The sequence below is a fragment of the Lagenorhynchus albirostris genome, chromosome 9 (genome assembly GCF_949774975.1).
Source record: "Lagenorhynchus albirostris chromosome 9, mLagAlb1.1, whole genome shotgun sequence".
Taxonomy (NCBI): domain Eukaryota; kingdom Metazoa; phylum Chordata; class Mammalia; order Artiodactyla; family Delphinidae; genus Lagenorhynchus; species Lagenorhynchus albirostris.
The window spans coordinates 46,197,877-46,220,479 of NC_083103.1; the positions used below are offsets into that span (position 1 = coordinate 46,197,877).

General features: G+C 43.7%; 1 protein-coding gene across 1 annotated transcript; it reads left to right on the top strand.

The window, feature by feature from the left end:
* The first annotated feature begins 914 nt into the window (after window positions 1-914).
* Window positions 915-22,156, top strand: NRIP3 (nuclear receptor interacting protein 3). The gene is made up of 7 exons (XM_060157800.1): window positions 915-1,129; window positions 15,166-15,327; window positions 15,874-15,956; window positions 17,817-17,956; window positions 18,597-18,649; window positions 18,765-18,859; window positions 19,157-22,156. The coding sequence occupies exons 1-7, from the start codon at window positions 956-958 to the stop codon at window positions 19,170-19,172; spliced, it is 723 nt and encodes a 240-aa protein (XP_060013783.1). The 5' UTR covers window positions 915-955; the 3' UTR covers window positions 19,173-22,156.
* The last annotated feature ends 447 nt before the right edge of the window (window positions 22,157-22,603 follow it).

The following is a 22,603-nucleotide window of genomic DNA, read 5'->3' on the forward strand; positions in this document are numbered from 1 at the left end:
ATTCACAAAGAAAACCGGGTTCCAGTTGCTCCCGGAGTCATGCTGGAGAGAGCCCGAGTGTTGGCTGAGAAAAACGTGCTTTTCTGCCGGGTGTTCCGAAGAGCAGGTGTAGGGCTCGCACTCGTGTGCAGTCGTGCGGAGGCGGGGACCCTCGCCACTCCTCAGCCCCAGGGTGACCCGCAGGCATCCACCAAGCTCTGCTTCCCTGGCTCGGATGTGCGGGTCCTGGGCCCGCGGGCAGAGGGAGCAGGGAGGAGGGAGGGTCCCCGGAAGGCAGATTCCGGCCGGCCCGCAGGGGCTGCCCCCTCCCCAATCACGTGGGCCTGGTGGGTGGGGACCGATCTGAAGTTGGAGAAATCCCTAGCAATCCAACTTCGGAGTGCGCCGCCGGTCCTCGGGAGCCGGGGCTTTGGGCGCTAGGGCTCCAGGAGGGGCGCGAAAGTGGGAACTGGTGAAGCCGAGCAGCGGCGCAGGAGGCAGGACTCGGGGCATGGCCCGGCTGTCGGTGATCCCGGGGTCGGCCACGGCGTGGACAGGTGAGCGGGGACCAGGAGGTGGCGGCGGCTGCCGTGGGAGAGGCCGCTCCTGCGTTGGCCTCCCCACACTTCATCTCGGTCCAGGGGATGCGGGGCACCCACAACGCGAGGGACCGGTTGGGTAAAGCTGCCGCGGTAGACCTTGGCGCTCGGAGTCAGTCTCGCCAGCGCCACTCCTCCTCTCTCGCCCCGTGCCCCAGTGGGGTGGTGCGGGTGTGGGCAGCGGCCCGGGACTTTGGGAAGCAGCGCGCAGGCTGGGGCGGCCCCGCCCCCCGCGTGTACACTGGCTGCTCCCAGTGACGTCACGCTCGGCTATAAAAAGGGCGGCGCGCGGTTCTTGCGGCGCTGGAGAAGCTCGAGGCTGAGGGCTCCCGGGGGTCCGGGAGCGACCGGGACGCTGGGCCGCGGGCGCCTCAGCGATGTTTTACTCAGGACTCCTCACCGAGGGCGGCCGCAAGGAGACGGACAGGCGGGAGGGGGCGTCGCTGCGGCAGCAGCGCCGGATGAAGCAGGCTGTGCAGTTCATCCACAAGGACTCGGCCGACCTGCTGCCCTTGGACGGCCTCAAGAAGCTGGGCTCGTCCAAGGACACGGTGAGCCCCCGCGGCCGCGCCCGCCTCGGGGTCCCCGCGCGCGGCGGCCAGTCACCATCGCGCTGTGAGGTCTCCCGGGGCCCGCCCTTTGCAGCTTTCACTGAGTCAGCGGCCGGGCCCCCGCCGGCCGCCGGCCGCTGTCGGCTGTCTCGCTATTGCTCTGTTTCGGATTCCTCTCCATCCAGCATTCCCCTGCTTTAGTTTCTCTCGGGATTCCGTCGTAGCTTTTCCAGCTCGCCCTCCCTTCAGCGCAGCTTCCTCCCTTCGTGTCTCTCCTCTGGAGCAGAAGAGACCCAGCCCTGCCTTCTTGCCCTCAGGTCCCCTTTCCCTCCCATTTTTCGCAGTACCGAGTTTGATTGCTTGGGGCTTGAGCCTCGCAGCCAGGGTAGCTCCCGCTGCCTCCCAGGCTGCTTGGCCGGGCCCGTGACCCAGACAGAGGTGACTCCTAAGTGGTGTGAGAAGGAGAGAACGAAGTGGGAAGGGGGCTTTCTGGGCAGTCACCACATCCAGATACACTTGACTTTTGTTGAATCCATTTCCCCTCTATGCAAAATCTACTTCTCCGTTTGATTTTGGTCTCACCTACCTTTGACCTTCCAACAGGAGGGCGGGGGGCGGGGAGAGAAACAGTGTGGACCTTGAAGGTTTCCTGAGCCCCAAACCTCTCTTCATCATCTTCCTCTCCTGCTACTCCACCCCCAAAGAGTGGATAGAGGGAGGAGGCCAGGCTGCCCCAGCTGTTCCACCGGCTGATGTGTGGAGCTGGAGCTGGGGCTGGCGCAGTCTTTTTTTCTAGCAGGGTTGTTCTTGGCATTAAGAAGGAGAAACTCCAGGACTGGAGGTCTGAGTTCAAAGACCGTACTGTTCTCTATCTATAGGAGGGATCCTATGGGGGCCTAAGGGTTACTAGTTTAAAGAACTGTATCTGACTCTTATATTTAAGTCACTGGACCAAATTGATGTTTAGCTTTGTAGTTTTATCTGGAATTTTCTTGTAGTTTAACTTGTTTTCTTGAATTTCACAATCACTTTATTCATCTAGGCAATAATTTATGAAGCATTACTTAAATGTCTTAAATGAAGTAGATGCTCTGTTTAATTTTTCCAGTATTTTTTGAGCTTTTGGAATGTTTAATTTGTCAGGGAAGCGGGGTGTCAGCCTGGGCCACTGAAATTGCCATTTCCCACCACAAGATGGGTATGGAGGGCAGAGCTGCTGAATCTACTTCTTCTTCTTCTTGTTTTAATCAACTCTAATGGCACATAGATCCCAAGATCAGATTTGCCCTCCCCCATTGTGATAGAGAATTATTTTTAGTTATTTATTGTACAGGGGATGTCTACTCAATTATCTTGCTCTGTTTTTTAAAAGGTATTTTACCTGCACAAGCCACAGGATAGTTAATCTGATTCATGCTAACTCAGAGTGGTGAGTGACTGAAATATATTCCTAGAAAAGCGATAACTGTCTTTCTTCCCTCCTTTCACTTTACTACAGTCTAGATTCATTTAGCAAATCAGGTTCAAGTCTTCTTACCTTCAGACCACAATAATCCTAGTTCCTGCCACAATAATCCTAGTTCCTGGAAGCCTCAGCCAATAAACAGTAATAGGAAAATAAGTACAATGTGGAATTTTTTTTCCCTTCATGCTGGATTTAAGATATGATTGACATTTGGTTGTTCTGGGATGTCAAGGAGTTTCCTAGCCCTGAGGAACTGCCTCTCCATTCTTCTGCCTAGCATTCTTTATACTGCTTCATCCTGTGTAGGAAGAACTCCATCTGCTTTTCTGACTCCAGTTTGTCTTAGTTGAGCCACACAGGAGCTGATAGCATAGAACATAGGCACTAGGCTGGAAGGAAGAAGCTTCCTCAAGAAGCAGGTTATTGCTGTGGATGTGACACACAGCAGTTTATTGTGAGACCCTGAACCATGGTTCACAATTTCTCTCCCCTGCCTCCCCCCACTGCCATGAGTTGATGTCCCTCTCTCACTGTTCTCACACCTGTAATGTGCAAGTGATTGCACAGAAGAGCTAGAACAGGTCACAGATGCCAAGGCAGACTGAGATAGGGCTAGGAGAGCTCTGAGTACTGGGGTGACGTGGCATGCTTAAGCTTTCTTGGAACTTATGCTGCTGGATCAGGATAATCTTAGAAATAACCTTAGAAGTACTATATCACTTCATATATATGGATATATATATGGATAGATCTGGTAGTATAGACCAGTGCTGACTCAGTGTTCTCTCACCAAAGTGAAATTTTTGAGGATACAAAAATTGACTGTACAAATCTATAGTACAAACTCAATAAAAGAGGGACAAGAAAAGGGAAGGGATGGCATCAGAGGGAGATAGGGGGGAAAGGACAAATTAGTTTTCATTGATTCTGGGGTTTGTGCCAGTGAGAAGATTGTGGGTTGTTTTCCTCATACTAGTGACCTATATTAGAATTATACTGCTGAGTTTTCTGAATTATCTACCTTTTACCATGCTGTTTCTATAACATTCACTATTTGAATCCAGCATGCCAACTTTTTTTGGATTGGCAAAGAGCATCCATGGGCAGTGAAATGTGTTCTTGTTCTCTTGACCCTAGGGAGGTGCCTTTGCCCTTTTCCTGTTTGTGTGTAGTTGGCTGCTACAAAGTCTACTGTGGAAATTAATTTTATTTCTTATGTCTGGCTGTCTTATTTTGTTTGTCCTTTTATCTTGTGCTCTTTTTTGTGTATTAGATTAAGAATCAAAATCAGAGAGATGAGTAATATTTTATTTCGTTTATTATTATTTTTTAAGTTGATGAGGGTGGAGAAAAAAATCACTCTTGGAGTTTTGCGTATTCTAATTTCTTTTGTTTTAGCTACCAGGTTCATAAATGTTCTTCTCATTGAGGTAAGGAATTTTTAATTTTTAAAAACAGTCATATCATGGGATAATATGCTGTCTTTCCTATATGATAATATTACTGACCATCAGGCTATATCCTTACTTATTCAGCAATAGAAAGACAGTTTTGCTTTCCTATTTATGATTGATTCTGCTTCTAGCCAAATGCTTTAGCAAAACTCACTAGAATTAGGAGAAGGCTGGGGGAAGCAAAGCCAACTGACCATGAAATGAAGAATGATCTAGGCAGAAGGAACAGCAAGTGCAAAGGCCTGAATTGTCAGTGTGCTTGATGTGATTAAAAAACTGTAAGAAGGCCATTGTGGCCAGAGCAAAGTGAGCAACAGGAGGGCGATAGGAGATAACATCAGAGAGATAGTGGGAGGCCAAACTACTTAGGGCCTTATAGATCATTGTACAGATATTTGACTTTTAATCTGATATGGGAAACTGGTGGAAAATTTTATGCAGAGGGGTGACACGACATGACTTATTTCACAAAGTAGACTACTGTGTGGATTTCACTATAGAGGGCAAAAGTAGAAACAGGGAGACTGGTTAGGAGCTGTTACATAGTAATCCAGGTGAAAGATGATGGTGGCTCAGAGCAGTGTGCTAGCAGTTAAGGGGACAAGAAAAGATCAGACTCTCAGGTTATTTTGAAGACAGAGCTGACAAGTTTAGTTGAGAGATTGGATTAAGGATCTGAAAGAAAGAGTAGTCAAGAATGACCTCAAGGTTTTTGATCTAGCAATTGGAAGAATAAAGTTTCTCATTTACTGAGATGGCTAAGAATACAAGAGGAGTGGGTTAGGGATAGGGAATAAGAATCAGGGGGCCTCCCTGGTGGCACAGTGGTTGAGAGTCCGCCTGCCGATGCAGGGGACACGGGTTTGTGCCCCGGTCCGGGAAGATCCCCCATGCCGCGGAGCGGCTGGGCCTGTGAGCCATGGCTGCGGAACCTGCGCGTCCGGAGCCTGTGCTCCGCAACAGGAGAGGCCACAACAGTGAGAGGCCCACGTACTGCAAAAAAAAAAAAAAAAGAATCAGGAATTTGATTCTTGAAGAAGTTAAGTTTGGGATGTCTATTAGCTATTCAATTGTAGATGTTGAATAGATAGTTCCATGAAAATGTAAATAATACCACCAGGAAGCCTATGGTAGTTGTCAAGATATGATAGTCAATAAGCGCTAGAGGAGTTCAGTGGAAGCAGTGATTACTCTGGTCTGGTGTGACAATAGTGATGGTGACCAACATCTGACTAGAGTTTCATCATTCCCTGGTGAGTCAACTGACTATGAGATTATATGGAGAGGGGGCTGCTTCGAGTGTGCCCTATAGAACCTCAGAGTAAGAAGAACTTTACAGGTTATCTGGTTGAAGTCCCTGCAGTTGTGTGAGTCCTTTGTAACAAAAATGCAGTCTGCCAGGGGCGGTTGAGAAGCCACCATCTCACACCAGCAGGTAACAATCAGGAATAAGGCTGTTCTCTTTGAAATAACATGTCTATTGGGTCATAAGGTAAAGGCAAAGAGAACACAGAAGTCCTGGGGCAGTGTGACAAGACTGCCTTAGGTAGATTCCATGTGCTTTTGAGCAGCAGTAAACCTAAGGACAATCTGTCTATGATCCTATGGTGATGAAAGGGTCACGTGTTGTATATTCAGCTAGTAAATAAAGAAGAGAAGGCACAGATATTAGTGCCCTTTTAGACTTCCAAGACCAGACAGAGACATGTATATTGGGCTTGAAGTGAGAGTCAATCAGGAGCCCATGTCTGTCTACAAACTGTACATGAGGACAAAAGTGGAGTAAGATGATTTCATGCCCTTTTAAGAAAAAAAAAGTGAATGGTAATCAGCTTCAATTTTAAGCCGAGCATGAGAATTTAAAATACATATGTACACATACATATAATTATTAAAATTTAAGTGCTTACTTTATACCTGACATGGTATTAAATGCTTCATACAAACCATCTCATTTCATCCTCACAAAAGCTCTGCAAGGTGGTTACTAACTTGAACTGAGCTCTGTCTGACCCCAAAGCATATATAGTTTAAACAATACTCTAAGTCATGGTTGGCAAACTTTTTCTGTAACGGATCAGATAGTTAATTGTTTTTGGCTTTGCAGGCCAGCCTCTGTCTCAACTACTCAATTGTGCTGTTGTAATGCAAAACAGCCATAGGCAATACAAATGGGGCTGATTGTGTTCTTATGAAACTTTATTTACAAAAATGGGCAGCAGGCTGGGTTTGGATTGTGGGCCATATTTGCTGCCCCCTATTTCTAAGTGGTTCTAGTTGTAGTTCTATTGGAAGCTAGAAACCTTGGGTTTCTCCTCTGAGAGTAAATGCTACAAAGAAAGCAGACTTCTATAATTTCTCCTATTTTCCAGTCTGACCCATTCTGTGGACCACAGAAATCCATTAGTTTGATTCTGTCTGGATTCAGTACAGCGTAGGTAAAGGGATTGAAAAGGTGGCCTTAGAAGTTCTTGCTCAAATCATGATTCTGTGGTATCCTGCAGTATAGCCTGTTTCCTCTCACCTCACTTTTCTTCCCACTTTATAGCCTGGTTAGAAGAGATATTTAATCAGACTGGCTCCTAGATTGAGGAACCTCAGCTCTGTCTACCTGGAATACAGCATTGCCCACTGTGCCCATTTCTTTCAGAAGCTCCCGATGGTGATAAAGGCAGCACATTTGAGTTTGCCTGCTTAGGATTTAGATGCCTAAATGCTGGTTAGGGTTTAGCAGCCACACTGCAGGGACAGTAGAGAACCTGTGACTGCTTAGTGTTGCCTTGTTGAGCTAAAGCATAAAGCAGGATCCATGTCAGGAAGATGACATAGCTATGTCCAAAAGGCCACCAGAGTACCTGCAGCACCTATCTAACTAATACTGTGTATCTTGAAGTACACCTGGAAAGTAGAAGATAGCCCTTGGAAAGGCAATATTTCAATAAACAAAAACAAACCACTTAAGCATATTTACAAAGCAACAGTCAAGGAATGGGAATGCAAGTAGTACAAACTATGTAATGTATGAGTACTGAAGGGATTCTGAAGGAAAGAACTGGATGATATTAATCAAGAAAGGCTTTTTGAAGAAGTAAAGGGTAGAGATTTATTCATTTGGTATTATGCTAAGAGCTGGGATATAGCTGTGATCAAGACTATGAAGGTCCTTGCCCTTGTGAAATTAACACTCTAGTGGGGGAGTGAAATAATAAACAACTAGAAAAGCAAAATAATTCTGGACTTATAATTACTCTGAAAGGAATAGTGGGATATGTTAGTAACTAAAGAAGTGGAGTGCCTACTTTAAATAGTATGGTCAGAGAAGATGTTTTTGAGGAAGTGATGTTTGAGCTGAGACTTGAAAGATGAGATCAAGCTACCTATTTGAAATATTAGGGGAAAACATTTCAGGCAGAGGGAATGGCAGGTGCAAGGGCATTAGAATGGGAAAGAGTTTTTGAGCAAGGAGGTGTGGATGAATAAAGGGTAGAGTGGTGTGTATATGGTATGTATGTGGAGGTTGGAAAGATAGACAGGGACCAGATGGCACAGAGCCCTATAGACCGTGGTAGGAAGTTTGAATTTTGTCTGAAGAACAATGAGAAGCCATTGAAGGGCTTTTTTTTTTTTTTTTTTTTTTTTTTTTTTTGTGGTACGTGGACCTCTCACTGTTGTGGCCTTTCCCGTTGCAGAGCACAGGCTCCGGACGCGCAGGCTCCGGACGCACAGGCTCAGCGGCCATGGCTCACGGGCCCAGCCGCTCCGCGGCATGTGGGATCTTCCCAGACCGGGGAATGAACCTGTGTCCCCTGCATCGGCAGGCGGACTCTCAACCACAGCGCCACCAGGGAAGCCCCATTGAAGGGCTTTTGAGTAAGGGAATGTATTATCTCACTTACATTTTTAAAAGCTTACTCTGGCTGCTGTGTAGAGAATGATTTGGAGAAGGGTGAAGGAAGAGGTGGAAGACAAGTTAGGAGGCTGTTGTAGCACAGATAAGAGATGATGGTGGCTTGTATTAGATTGGAAGTAGTAAAGATGAGGAGAAGTAGATCGATACCAGATAAGTTTTGGAGGAAGTAGCAACAGTACAGATCTTCCTCGACCTATGACGGAGTTACATCCTGATAAACACATTGTAAGGTGAAAATATTGTTAAGTTGAAAATGCATTTAATATACCTAACCTACTGAACATCGTATTTCAGCCTAGCCTACCTTAAAAGTGCTCAGAACACTTAACATTACCCTGCAGTTGAGCAAAATCATCTGACACAAAGCCTATTTTATAATAAAGTGTTGAATATCTCATCTAATTTATTGAATACCATATAGAAAGTGAAAAAACAGAATGGTTGTATGGGTACAGAATAGTTGTAAGTGTATCAGTTGTTTGCCCTCATGATCATGAGGCTAACTGGGAGCTGCAGCTTGCTGCCTCTGCCAGCATCATGAGAGAGTGTTGTGCTGCGTATCACCAGCCTGGGAAAGGATCAGAATTTGAAGTACAGTTTTTACTGAATGTGTATTACTTTAGCACCATCACAAAGTCGAAAAATCATAAGTTGAACCATTGTACATTGGGGACTATCTATACTTGGGATGGAAGTTTAGGAAAAGAAAAGAATCAAGAATGGATGGGTGTGTAGTGATGCCATTTTACCAGATTGGTGTAAAGGGAATAATCCAGAATGTTAAAATAGAACAGGATTTTGGAGCTCAAACCTCTTTTATTACTGATGAAGAAGGTGAGACTGAGAGAAAAGTAATGCTTAGAGAGATTAGTGATTTGCCCAAGGTAGTATGTGATAAGTGGTCCTTTTGCTAAAGTAGAATGCCTTCATGGAGGATTAAAGATAGGACTGGGAAGGAGGATGAATTAGTGGAAGATCTTAAATGCTAAATTGAGTATTTTGTGTTTGATACAGCTGGCAAGGGAGCCACTGTAGGGGAAGGAGACCATGAACATAATGTTTTAGGAGATTATTTGAACTTAGCAATAACAGCAGAAATGGAGAGGAAACTACAAGGTGTTAAAGAGGCAGAATTTCACTCACCAAGATGGAGAATACTGGAGAAAGTACAAGTTTTGTGGGAAAGATCAGTGGGACAAGTTAAGTTTGAAAGTGCCTGTGGGGTGTCTAAGTGGAGAAGTTCAAAGAGGCAGTTGGTTCTATGGGTCTGAAACTCAGAAGTGAGGGCTGGGCATGAGATGGAGTCATCATCATAAGGGTACTAATTTATACAATGAAAGCAGGTAAGATTGCTCTAAAAGGTTTTGTAGAGTGAGAAAGGGACCTAAGATAGAACAACAAGGAACACTAACATTTAGGAAATGAGCGGAGGCAAAGGAGCCAATAAATGAGACAGATGCAGAATAGACAGAAAAGTGGTTTTAGAAGCCAGTGGAGGAGAGTTTCAAAAAAATGGAATGTTGAGTTTATTGAAACATTGTTTCTAATGGCAAACATGTAGAAATAATCTACATGTCCATTAGTAGTTAAATAAACTGAGGTATGTTTGTACCACAGACTCATAGGTCTATAGATGATGTGCTATTTTAAAATGCAGAAAGCGGGGCTTCCCTGGTGGCGCAGTGGTTGAGAGTCCGCCTGCCGTTGCAGGGGACACGGGTTTGTGCCCCGGTCCGGGAAGATCCCACATGCCGCGGAGCAGCTGGGCCCATGAGCCATGGCCGCTGAGCCTGCGCGTCCGGAGCCTGTGCTCCGCAACGGGAGAGGCCACAACAGTGAGAGGCCCGCGTACCGCAAAAAAAAAAAAAAAAAAAAAAAATGCAGAAAGTAGGGCAGATGTAAAAAAAAATAGGTGCTAAGGTGGTTGGTTATAGGGTAACCTGACATTACATCTGCCTAAGTTACATTGTTGGTGTGTGCGTGTATGTGTGTGTGCACACATGTACACACACTTCAGTTTTTGCATGATTTGGCAGACACTGTTAGTTGGCTAAATCATCACCCATTTTCAGCCCTTTTCTATCTACCTGACTCCTCTATGCAGAAGCTAAATACACCCAGACCCCCTTGCAGTTAGAAGTGGCTGTGGGAATTCTGACCAAGAAGATATAGGCAGAAGACTGCTGAGGGAACTTCTGGGAAAGCTTTTGCTTTCCTGATAAAAAGGATAGATGGCACAGAGTCCCTTCCTCCTTCCTTAGATGTGGATGTAATGCCTGGAGCTGGGGCACCCATCATATGACCATGAGGGAATATCCAAGAGAATTATGGAAACAGTAGCCCTGAAATTGTTAAGCTGCTGAATTAATGCCAGCAGCTGCCTACCTCCAGTCTTCTTGTTATGTGAGAAAAAAAATACACCTCCATTTAAGCCATCATAAGTTGGCTTTTCTTGTGGCTGTATGCTTTCTTAATGTATAGGGTATATTTTTAAAATTTACTTTTTATCAAAAAGCACATGTATATAATTTAAAACTTAAAAAAATTTAAACTGTTCCTTAATTCTCTTATACCTTCCCATCATGTCCCCTCTCCTACTATATTAATATTGTAATATGTTAATAACAGTTAAATAGCTATCTTGGGTCAAATCAGCATTTACTGCTTACATTATTATGACTATATTCATATTATTCACAGCTGAGTCAAATACTATACCATAATTATGTTTCTTTCTCATACAAATATTTATTTTTATCAAAATTAATAATTGCCTAGTTTTTTCCCTTTGTTTAATTTTCCATCTAAAATTTAAATCTCCTCCAAGTACCTTAAAACTGCAGATGATCTAGCAGGTGTTTTTTTTTTTTTTTCTTGGAGACAGCCTTCCTGGAGTGCTCTATCCTCGCATTTCATTTTGGACTGGTTGCTCTCACGGCCCACTACACAACCAATATCCTGGACTTTTTCTTCAACACCGTTTTCAGAATTTCTCTTGTTTCTCTTCTCTATTGTATACTCTATTTCTTGGATCCTATGCTTTTTTCTTTGTTTGTTGGTTTCCCTCGCTATGGTGGAGTATATCCTTCAGAAGCTGCTTAAGGATTCTTGGGAAATAACTTTCCTGAGTCTTAATTGATAGCTTGGCTAGGTTTAGAAATTATGTGCTGTCAGATTTGTTAAAAGTATTATTCCATTGTCTTTTAGCTTCCATTATTACCACTGAATAGTCCTATGTAATTCTGGTTCCTAATCCTTTGTATTTGAAATCATCTTTTTCTCTTTGGAAACTTTTGGAATCTTTGTCATCCATGATATTCCAAAAATTCTTAATGATGTGAAATCTTGGTTTGGGTCTTGTATCTTTCATTATGCAAGGCTCCATGTGAGCCCTTCAACTCATATTCTTCAGTTCTGGTATAGTATGGCACTCCACTCTCATTCTTAGCTTTTGAAGGAATCTGTTCTAAGCCTAGCCAAACTGTCAACCAGCCAGAGTCTTTTGATTTACTCTTACAAAAAGAATAAAGTTTTGGCATTCTTCCCAGTTGTCTGGATCAACTGGGAAGGAGTCTTATGCATAGGAGTCTTATGCAGGCTTTATACTAATTTCTTTCCAACCCTAATCATACCCTCCAATTGTAGAGGTTCTAATACCTCTAATTCCTCAGCTTTTCCAGGGTTTTAGTTTAAGTAGGAAAACTGTTTTTACAGCTAGACCCCCAAGTATAAAATAGTTCAAATATAATAGTGTATTTTTTCTTAGGTAAGAGTTCTAGTGGGAAGGTCAACAAGACAGCCCTCTTCCATGTAGTCATTTAGTGACCCAGGCTGACAGTGAGTGGCTCTTCTGTCTTCAACATGTTACCTCCAGGAAGGTTACCCTAAGGGTCATCTCCATTCCAGCCCGTCAGAAGAGGAAAAGAATATGGAGGAGTGTACACAGGAGAGGTTTACAGGCCAGGCCTAGAAGTGGTATGTGTCACTTCTACTCACATTCTGTTTGCCAAACTCAGTCATATGGCCTTGCCTAACTACAAGGAAGGCTGGGAAACATAATCTAGGTATCTTTCCAGAAAGAAGAAGAGATCATGGATTTTAATTAGTAACCGGCAGTCTCTGCCACTCCAGTGTTCCATGAAGTAAAATGGTGTGAAGCACTTAGCTTTCTCTAGTCTAGGTCAGTTACCAGTTTTTCGTCTGCTTTTTAGATTCCAAAATTTTGTCAAAATCTCTTCTTTTGTTATTGTTGTTGCTTACTTTACTATTCTCTTTGTTCTTGTAGTTTTAGGCCTTTCTTGTTCCTTGACTATGATTTTAGTGAAATTTTCGTTGGGAGCAAAGGTAAATGTGCAGTTACATTGTCATTTAAAACATGAGGGCAGGGACTTCCCTGGTGGTCCAGTGGTTAAGACTCCACACTTCCAGTGCAGAGGGTGCGGGTTTGATCCTTGGTCAGGGAACTAAGAGCCCATATGCCATGTGGTGCGGCCAAAAAAAAAAATTTTAAACAAACAAACAAACATAAGGGCATAATTAAATGGCTACAGAAGAGCATCTCTGAGGTTCATATGAGTTAATTGGCTGTGAATTTTCAACTCCTGAACTATACTATGAAGACTTGTAGTTATAAAAATGAATGAAAAGAATTACATGTACTGACATAGAAAAATGCCTTTCATATATTAAACAAAAATTAAAAATTTAGAAGAGTGTTATAGTATGATCCTGTTTTTATTTATGTTTGTAGATGTATTAAAATTTTTGGAAGGATGTACTTCTAAATTTAATGGTTGTTCTTTGTAGGGAGTAGAACTGAGAAGGTTTGAAGGGTTGCAGAGGCTTTCCCTTCTTTTTTTTTTTTTTTTTGCGGTACGGGGGCCTCTCACTGTTGTGGCCTCTCCCGTTGCGGAGCACAGGCTCAGCGGCCATGGCTCACGGGCCCAGCTGCTCCGCGGTGTGTGGGATCTTCCCGGACCAGGGCACGAACCCGTGTCCCCTGCATCGGCAGGTGGACTCTCAACCACTGCGCCACCAGGGAAGCCTGAGGCTTTCCCTTTTTAATTGTATATACTTCAGTGACATTTGAATATTTTATATTGAAGATGTATTACATTTGAACATTTTTTTGGTTACTAAATAAAGGAATAGTCAGCAGGGCCAAACACCCTAGAGAAGTCAAGTAAAATGAAGGCTGAAATATGTCTGTCGGATTTGGAAATTAGGAGATCGTTATTGGTGTTGTGGGATCAGAAGTGATTTCAGTGAAGAAAATATAGGATATCAGGAAATTGACTAGTGATTTCAACCTTTTTTTAAGACCGTTTAAGGCAGGGTTGTGGTTAGGACGTGGCACTGAGGAGGCAGGGTCTGAGGGTTTGTGGAGGTGTTTTCTTCCCAGTGTGTGAGAACTTTGAGTATGTGTATAGCCTGTGGAGAAAGGGTAGAGTGGGAAAATTCAAAGAGAGATGACTTCAAGGAAAACGATTTCAGAACCTTCCTCGTTTGCCTGATCTGTCCAGTGATGATTAGACTCCTCTCAAGATTCAGAATAACCAGGTAAAGTGGTGTTGGGCAAGACCACTGTAGAAGGAAAACCTCGAACTTTAGGTTAAGAGGGCTTTGTTTAGATGGACTTTGAAGTCCCTTCCAGTCTTCAGTTCTACAAATCCAGCTTATCTGAGTTGGTCATGCTAAGCATGGACCTGACAGAAACAAACACCTGCTTTAGTATGAATCTAGACTTATTAGTGAGAGAGATAAGAATGAAGAATTTCTGTTTCTTTTGAGGAGCAAAGCATTCTCCCAGGGTCCAATCAGGAAATCAGAGTTAGCACTTCCTCCAGCTCCTTGTCAAATTAAGAAGCTCTCATTTTCTTTTAAATGCCCCTCTCTCTCCTTTTCCCAAGAATACTAATTTAAAATCTGCCTTGCCAAGAGTCAGTGTATTTTGGGAATCCATTTCTTCGCCTCACCAGGGTTACAGCGAGTCATGGCTCTGACTCCATTCTTCCTCAGAAATTTGTAATATGGTGGAAATGAAGACCTCCTGCACTTCTACCCACTTCCTGGGGAAGGTTCTAGGCTCTGGGCTTCTAGGAGTAACTCTCTTCCCCCCCTAGAATTGGAATGCCATCTAGTATGTGTCACATAGAAACTTGGGGTTAGACTCTATCCTTTGAGGGATTTTCAATATTATTGTAAACTAGGAATAATATGCTTTTGTATAGAAGTTTCTCAGGTCAAATGACTTTAAGAGGTGGCTTACACTTTCTGGAGGCCACTTTGAGTAGAAACAGTAGAGCATAGATATATCTGCCCTAGTAACTCTCCTAAGCTCTATTAAAGCGCTGACTTGATTTCATATTCCTCATTCTTCTTCCTAACCTTAGGTATCCTGGCACAGATATAAGGTCTAATTAAGTCCCCTGCTTATTGGTCAGTTTCTGTCCCTTTTACACTCCACTTTTGGCCCATTGAAGAGAGCGGGGATGGATGACAAGCACATGGCAGGAGGAGCCTTATGCTCCTTGAGGTCCAGAGAATAACAGTAAGGATGATTCCTCTGGGTTCTGCCAGGTTCTAAAGTGTGTCTTCTAAGAGGGTTATTCAGCAGGTGTGAATCCCTGTCTTCCTATCTCATCCACCCATGGATAACTCAGCCCACAGGAGAGCCACGTCATCAAGGCACATGTATTTGGGTCCAAAGGATAATACTGTGAGGGAGTGAGACTTGAAACAGAAGTACACAGAACTCCTGAAAACCAGCGCTAAGAAGGTTTCTTTGGCCTGTGAGAATTAGCTGCCCTTTCTATAAGTCCCCTGGAAAGATACATTTATTCCACATAGACTATGGCCACTTTCCTCCTGAAATGCCCTTGTAAGGGAAGGGAAAGCAGCAAGCCCAGGTAGTACAAATCACAAGGGTCCCTTAGTTCTCTTTAGCCATGGACTGTTAGCCCTGTCCACGTTTCCCAGGGTCCCACATTGCTCTTTCATTCACTCAGGGTTGCCTACTGCAAATTGGTTTATAGTTCCTGCTCTGATAATACCCATGAAGTCCTTACTTGAAGGAAGGATAAATAAAAAGCAAAGGTAGAGCTCAGTTATGGGCAGCTCCTTCATTATTTCTGCAGCACCTGGGGGACAATGAGAGAAGGGGGGAAATGACCTGTCATTAAGAAGCCTTTGCTTTCTGTTCCTCAAGCAACCTCATAACATTCTGCAGAGGCGCCTCATGGAAACCAACCTGTCAAAGCTCCGAAGCAGTCGTGTCCCTTGGGCCTCCAAAACGAACAAACTCAATCATGCCAAGTCTGAGGGGCTAAAGAAGTCTGAGGTGGATGACATGATTTTGGTTTCTTGCCAGGTAATGTTCTGAGAATAGCTTTTCCGGGTTTTCTGGAGAACAGGATTTGGGCCCATTATCCCAATAATGGGGACCTGTCCTCCAAATTGTATAGAATGTGGGTCTTATCATGGAATTCATAAATGAGTTTTAAGGGGGACACTCAATGCAACACTGGAAATATATGCAGTAATTTGTATGCATGTGCATCTTTATGGGGAAAAGGACTAAGTGTTTCATCAGATTTGCAAAGGAGTATGTGACACACACACACACACACACACACACACACACACACATACACACACACACAAAATTAAGAGCCACTTGGTGTATAGAATGAAATACCCAAAGTCCTTTGGGATCCTCTGTAAGCTCTAGATTCAGCAGGAAAAAGAACCCCTCAAAGGAGACTCAGCAATGGATAAAGATGGGACACTACCAACCCATAATTGTGAGGATGCTCCCCAACCCTGCCTTTCATATGACACCTGCTGCTTGCTCTTTGGATCTCCCTTCCCTTTTGCTTCTCTGGCTCCTATTGAACAGTATGTTTCCTCTCTACAGTGTGCTGGAAAGGATGTGAAAGCCTTGGTTGACACAGGCTGTCAATATAATCTCATCTCTTCAGCCTGTGTGGACAGACTGGGGTAAGTAGTCACTTGTGCTGGAAGTCAGATGCTAATACACTCTTTGCTTGAATTTATTTTGAAGTCCAGGCTTTCCATTAACTCCCACCAATTAAGTTTTGAGCAAAGACCTTTGGGCTCCGGAATGAGAAAGTATGAAATCCTTGGCTCATTGCGTGCCATGCCCTGATCCTGATTTGTGCCCTGCCCAGACAACAAGTTAGAAGGATCTGCCCTGGTGGTGTACCCGAGAGAAGTAAAATCAGGGATGTGGTTGGCCTTAGCTTACTTGGGGTCCTTCTGGAGGCCACACTGCCTGTCCCAAGAAGTATCAGTCAGACCGTGGAATAGAGCTGCTATTGCTGTTGGGCCTGAACCATCACAGGGGTGATTAGTACCTTTCCTCTCTGCAAATAACAGGTAAAATCAGCTCTTACTGCTGCCCCTGCTGGGGCCTGGGTGTGAGGCAGACACCTCATATATTGAATATCTTCAGTTCTCTAACAGCTGGAATTGGGTTCTCCCTCTTTTTTAGTCAGGGAAAGCCATTTTGTATCTTTCCTCCTTTTCACTCAATCTGTACTTTTATTTCCTTTCTTCTTCCTTCTCTTTCCTCCAAAGTACCAGATGGGCCCTGAGGTCTAGCCCAGAATTGAGAGGATCAACCCAATATCCTTTTCCACTTCTCTAGCCCTAAGTACAACAGAGCATTCCCCAGCCTAAATCTCTGTATTGAAACAATCACTAGGGTAGATATAATGGCCCATTTTAAGCTCCTTTCAAAATATCCCTATTAGGCAGGGCTTGCACAAGTCTTGATTTGTATAATCAGTGACCTCTGCCACATGTTCTGTTCCTTCTCATTTCTACCTTCTCCTCACCCCTCACCACAACTGTGACTCTTTGAAGCTGGCTCTGTGGGTTTTGTGCATTGCTGTTTAGGGCGGTGGACTGGGTGGGGTGGGGGTGGAGTCCAAGGACACAAGTGCTCTTATGAGAAGAATCCTGAGCATTTTTATGTGGTGAAGAGATGAGCTGTAGTGCAACATGATGTTTCCAGAAAGACTAATAATGTCCTGGTGCATAATTAGGCAGAAGACTGCCATGATTCCAGAGGAATTAATAACCATCTGTAAAATTGCAATTATTTTTCTTTTGGATGGGCTATAACACCAAAAGAGAGGAAATGGAGTAAAGCAGAAGTTTTGGCACAGAAAGTCCATAATTAAGTATTTATCCACCAACTCATAATAGCTCGGTGCTAGCTGTTCCAATGAGCTTACATAACTGTGTGAAACCTTGGTGCTGTTCTTTCCTTCCTCCCCTAGACAGACAAGTTAAATTAATTAGGACTTTCTCCACAATATGCCTTGCTGATGCCAATATCAATGCACTTAACAAATAAGTACCTGCCTCCACCATCCTTATGGCCTCAGACTAAATGATGAGGATAGACTGAAATAGACAAAGAGAAAATTAGACACTGAACAAAGCATCTTCTAAAATTAGGATTTACCTGCCCTCTCTGAGATCTGTTACCCACAGATGGATAAAAGGATATGTTAACTAAATTGCCTTGCACATAGGTGGGGATGTTGAGATGCAGAAAAGGATTCTCTGAGTGTGTCAACTCTCATATTCCACCAGTGCAGATAGTGACATAGCTTTTTGAGAATAGGAGCTGAATCTTTAGTTTTTTATATCTCCTGGCATGTTTAGGATAAAGTGCTGAAACAAGAATTGTAGACTAGCATTTTTTTTTTTGGTAAATTAACCCAGGAAATCTCTGGAAAATTCCAGCTGTGTGTCAGAAGGTAGGCATTGCCAGATTCCACCAGAAACTTCTGCCAAGGGGATTCTGTTATTTCCTCTCTGGTGCAGACTCAAGGAGCATGTCAGATCTCACAAGCATGAAGGAGAGAAGCTTTCTCTACCCCGACATCTGAAAGTAGTGGGCCAGATTGAGCACCTAGTGATCACTCTGGGCTCCCTCCATCTGGACTGCCCAGCAGCCGTGGTTGGTGAGTAGAATGGGGGACTGGACCTATGGACCCCTAAGTTAAACCCTCTCCCTCCTTCCACCAAACCCTCATGGGATTTTATGCCTGTAAATATTGACTTCTTCAAAATCCCAGGTTTCCACTTTTTTGTACTATAAATCTTGTCCCAGTTTTTGCCTTCTGAAGTACCAGATGGGCCTTGAGCTACATTCAAGACATATTGAGAATCACTCAGAGAATAAAAAAATTCAAGGGGTAAGAAAACAAACATTTCTGTGTGCCCCTGAGAGCTTTCTGTGGGCTAGTTGGAGGTAGAGGGCAAGATCCTCTTACTCCTTTGCCATAAATCCCTTCATAATTTCCCACCAACTCCTATACTTTCCCTCATGTACTCTATTCTAGAGTACTCTAAGTTCCTGGTTTTTGTCCAAAGGCCTTTGTCCTTTAGAGTTAAAAAGACTTCAGTTTGAATCTTGACTCTGTCACTTTTTAACTATAATGATTTGGGAAAATTACTTAATATAATAAATGCTCAACAGATGTTTATTGGATGGATGGAAGGAAGGAAGGAAGGGAGGTTAGGTTGCATAGAACCTAATGGTGATAAGGCTGACTTCTAAACCAACATGTAAATGGTTAAATCTTAATTTTTTTTTATTAGAGGACAATGAGAAAAACTTGTCCCTTGGTCTCCAGACTCTCCGATCCCTGAAGGTAGGATTGATTCTACATTCCCATTGGTACTTCTTCTCTGAGGCAAGGGTCCTCTTACATGGAGACCCCATAGTGGGATCATTGAGGGTAACCAGTGATTCTTCTTTGTTTTCAGTGCATCATAAACTTGGATAAGCACCAGCTGATCATGGGGAAGACAGACAAGCAAGAAATCCCTTTTGAGGAGACAGTTTCCTTGAATGAAGACAAGTGAGTGCCCAAATGGGTGTGGTCAAGTAAAATCCATTGGTCATTAACTGGAGGGGTTCTCACACAGGATATTGGGTTGTATCCTGCTTTTGACCTTCAATCATTCCACAAGTATACCCCTCCTCACCCCCAGAGTTCACAATCCCACAAAACTATAGCCCACATTTCAGAATGAGCAGTGATGATACTGCATAGAGTGGTGGGGAAGATGAGTAGCTTTTAAACTAAAATTGTACTTGCGTTCAGTCTAACTTCTTTGAATTTGGTATCATTTCTTTTATTTCTTTCTCATTTCAGCACTTCAGAAGCATAACTACAGCCTGCAGCATGTCTGCACGTGTGCACACATACCAGGTTGACAGATTAAGAAAACTGGGTTTGAACCAAATGCAGTAGCAACTTGCTTTGGACCAAGTCCTCCCCTCTAATAGAAGCTCCAGGGGGTCCTTCCCACCCAGACCTCTCTAGACTTTAGTCTGTGCTTAGAGATCTTGTCTGGTTATAGCCATTGTTTTTTACTCCTTTGATCACTTAATTTATAGACCTTTTTGACACTGCCAGGTCCCACTTGTGGCCTATTTCTCTGCTTCTTCAAGGAAATTGCTTTTATTAGTCAAGTATAGGGGCTGCTAGGTTCTATTTCTCCATAGATACACTTGCTTCTTTTCCTGTAGTTAAAGTGTATAATGAACAGGAATCTGACCTTTACCTCCTTTCAGCTATTTCAAAGAGATACAGGGTACCTATGGCTCAGAATTCGAATTTCTTCTAATTCTTTCATTGATTTCTCAAGTATGAATTAATCTGAAAGAGCCCAGAGAAATCATCTAGTCCAACCCTTTCATTTAAAGGTCCGGAGAGTCAATTGAATTGTCTAAGCTCATATACTGAGTTGGTGGCAGAGGGGACCTAGAATTCAGAGCTGACAAGCCAAGGCCAAGGCCATGTTCATTCTCACTTGTTGCGTCAAGCCTCGAGAGGAGGATGAAGAGGTGAGGATTTGTAAAAAGGCAGGGTAGCGGAAGGCTATGCTTTGGGGATGGATGCCAGAGGATCTGGGTAGCCCTCCCTCCTGGGTGCTAAGCCCACTAGAAGTCCCCTGACCCAGACTGTCACATTTAGGTGCTTATCTTGGTGCCTAAAAGCCATGGGTATAAAGATGAATGAGGTGGCTTCGCACCTTGAACGTCTTGGAGGGTAGGAGGAGGAAGGACTCACAGACAGAAAAACATTAACACTCTCTGAGATGGAATTGAAGGCTTCAGTAAATAATCTGGGCATCATTGTCAGATGTTGATAACCCCAAGATCCAGTCAGTATTTCTGTCTAGCCTGTTATTTGTCTGCATCAGACTCAAGTAGCTGGGAACAGGAGTGGGGAAAGGAGATGAAAAAACCCAGAGCAGGTCCAAAATAGAAGGATAGAATCAGTTGGTGGGAAAGCCTAACCTAGGGAAACATTTCTGGGATGGGGGCCAGGAATGAAACTTCCTGGCAGGGAATTGATGGTTGGGAAGCTCTTCAGTTCTGTCCTGGAATAAGGAAAGAGGCAGGGCAGGAGCCTGCCCAAGAGTTCACAACAATTTTTTCTGACTCCTCAGTATTTCCTGACCCCTCTCAAAAAGGTCATGGGGTTTCTTGAAGCCTTTCTGTTGGGGTGTCAGTTGGGCACATAGATACCTGTAATGGAATCTCCCCTTCAGTTTGGTCAGAGATGTGCTCAGAGAAGTCAGAAAAATAGCCAGCTGTGGGTGTCCCTTTAAGAGATTCCCAAGTCTACCCTTGGTTCATAGCAGCAGTTCCTCGAGTATTTAATGATCCTACTTCAAACTTTGCCAAACTTGTCTAGCGTTAAGCTACTGTCTCTATCAAACAGTTTTTTGGAACTCTGAATGTTTTCAGCTTTTCAGAAGCTCCCTAAACACTAGGAACTTGGTGACGTGACCCCCATTTGAACAGCTAGGCAGCCATACTGTAGCCAGTTGTCACTGCGTCACCCCCAGGCCCTCCTTATCAGCCTCTACAGAGAAAGCAAGATGGAAAACTAAGCACAGCCACAGTAGGGGAGGCCACATCTGAAGCTCAGCAGAGGTGATCCCATGTTACCAGCCTTCCGTGCCCCCTCAAACTACCCCCATTTTCTTACATGGGGGCACCTGCACCTTTCCATTGAGGCCTTTCCACTCTCCTCCCTTACCTATCATGGAACCACTTTGGCCTGCTTCTCATCCTAGGACTGAGTTGAAATACTTCACCTTTTCCCTAGTTGAAAGTTCCACTCTGAGCCTTGATTCTTGGCCACAAGTGAGGCATGTTAGAAGTTCCTTGGCCTGGTTTATCCTTATTTAGATTCCCTGTGGACCAAGTGAGGCCAGGAATTCTCAGGTGCTAGAAAGATGCCACTGATTTTGACCCTTCGAGTTCAGGATTATATAGCATCAGGGGGTTGATCAGGTGGCCTTTAGTGATCTTTCTGGCCTCTGAAAATCAGTCAGTGACGTCCCAGTTTTGGAATAGAGACAGTTGGGGTGATCTGAGCTTATGGTATCATAATCTCACTCCATGCAGTCAGACCATTTGAATTCACTAACCGAATAATTGTGCTTTAAACCTCAGGCTTGATAGAGGTACCTAAAGTTGTCTAAAGATAATTATAGGAAGTCTTGAGCTTCATTAATTTTCTTTAAATGCTTCTAGGTTGATTACTCTGATAGCCCATATCTCCTTGATATTCATGAGGAAGCACTGGTCCACTTTTCTGAGGCTGGCTAGCTAAGCAGGGAAGGTCATTTCTTCCCAGAATCCTAGAAAATTCTCTCTGGTACCTCTGATTGAGGGTGTGGGAATAAGGAAACTCAGGTCACCGTTCTGAAGACAGGTGGTAGCAAGAAGTAACCCTGTAGAACTGTATCCCTCTCATTCCTTATTAGATGTCCAAATAAAATACAGGGAGTTTGAAAAATATTGTCTTTGTCGTTTGGTATTTCTGTGCCTGACTTATTTGAGGAAAAAATGTTTTCTGACTTTTCTATTTCCTTGCCCTGCACAGACCCCACCTGTTAAGATTTTCTATTCCTTAGCTCAAAGTGTCTATAGATGGGTTGCTTGGTATGTCAGCTGCCCTTACTCTTGTATAATAGAAATATCTTTCCAGGCTGGGCACATGGAGGAGACGAACTGGATTCCTCCCTCCTTCTGTTGCCAGTCCTCTGCATTGGCACTTTATCTGCTCAGTGTTCGTGGCTGTGTTGAGTTTATTTGTGAGATTAATGTAACAATAAAGTGAAATCTTCCCCTCTGTGTGCTTGTCTGACCAAATCTTTGTGTCAGGTCCCCTGGAAGATGGCGGAGCCCAGGCATAGCCCAGCTGCATCTGTGTTTCTCTTAAAGGATCTTCTGAACACAAGGCTTTGTGGTCCTCATTTCCTCCATTGCTACTAGCCCTTTTGCTCCCTCTTACTGGCTGTATGTCCTTGGGCAAATTAGTGAACCTCTGTGAGCTTGGCTTTGTAATCTACAAAACAGAAGTGATAATAGTACTTACTTCACAGTATCAAATGAGATAACCTGTGTAAAGTGGTTGGCTTATGGTAGTCCCTCAAAGATTTAACTGTTTGTGAGAACAATCTTTTATGGTGGATCCCCAGTGTGTGAGAGAACATTTACTTCTAGAAATTTTGTTTACGAATTTACTTTTTATAAATATATTTATTTATTTAGAAAGGAAATATTTATTTGGTTCAAA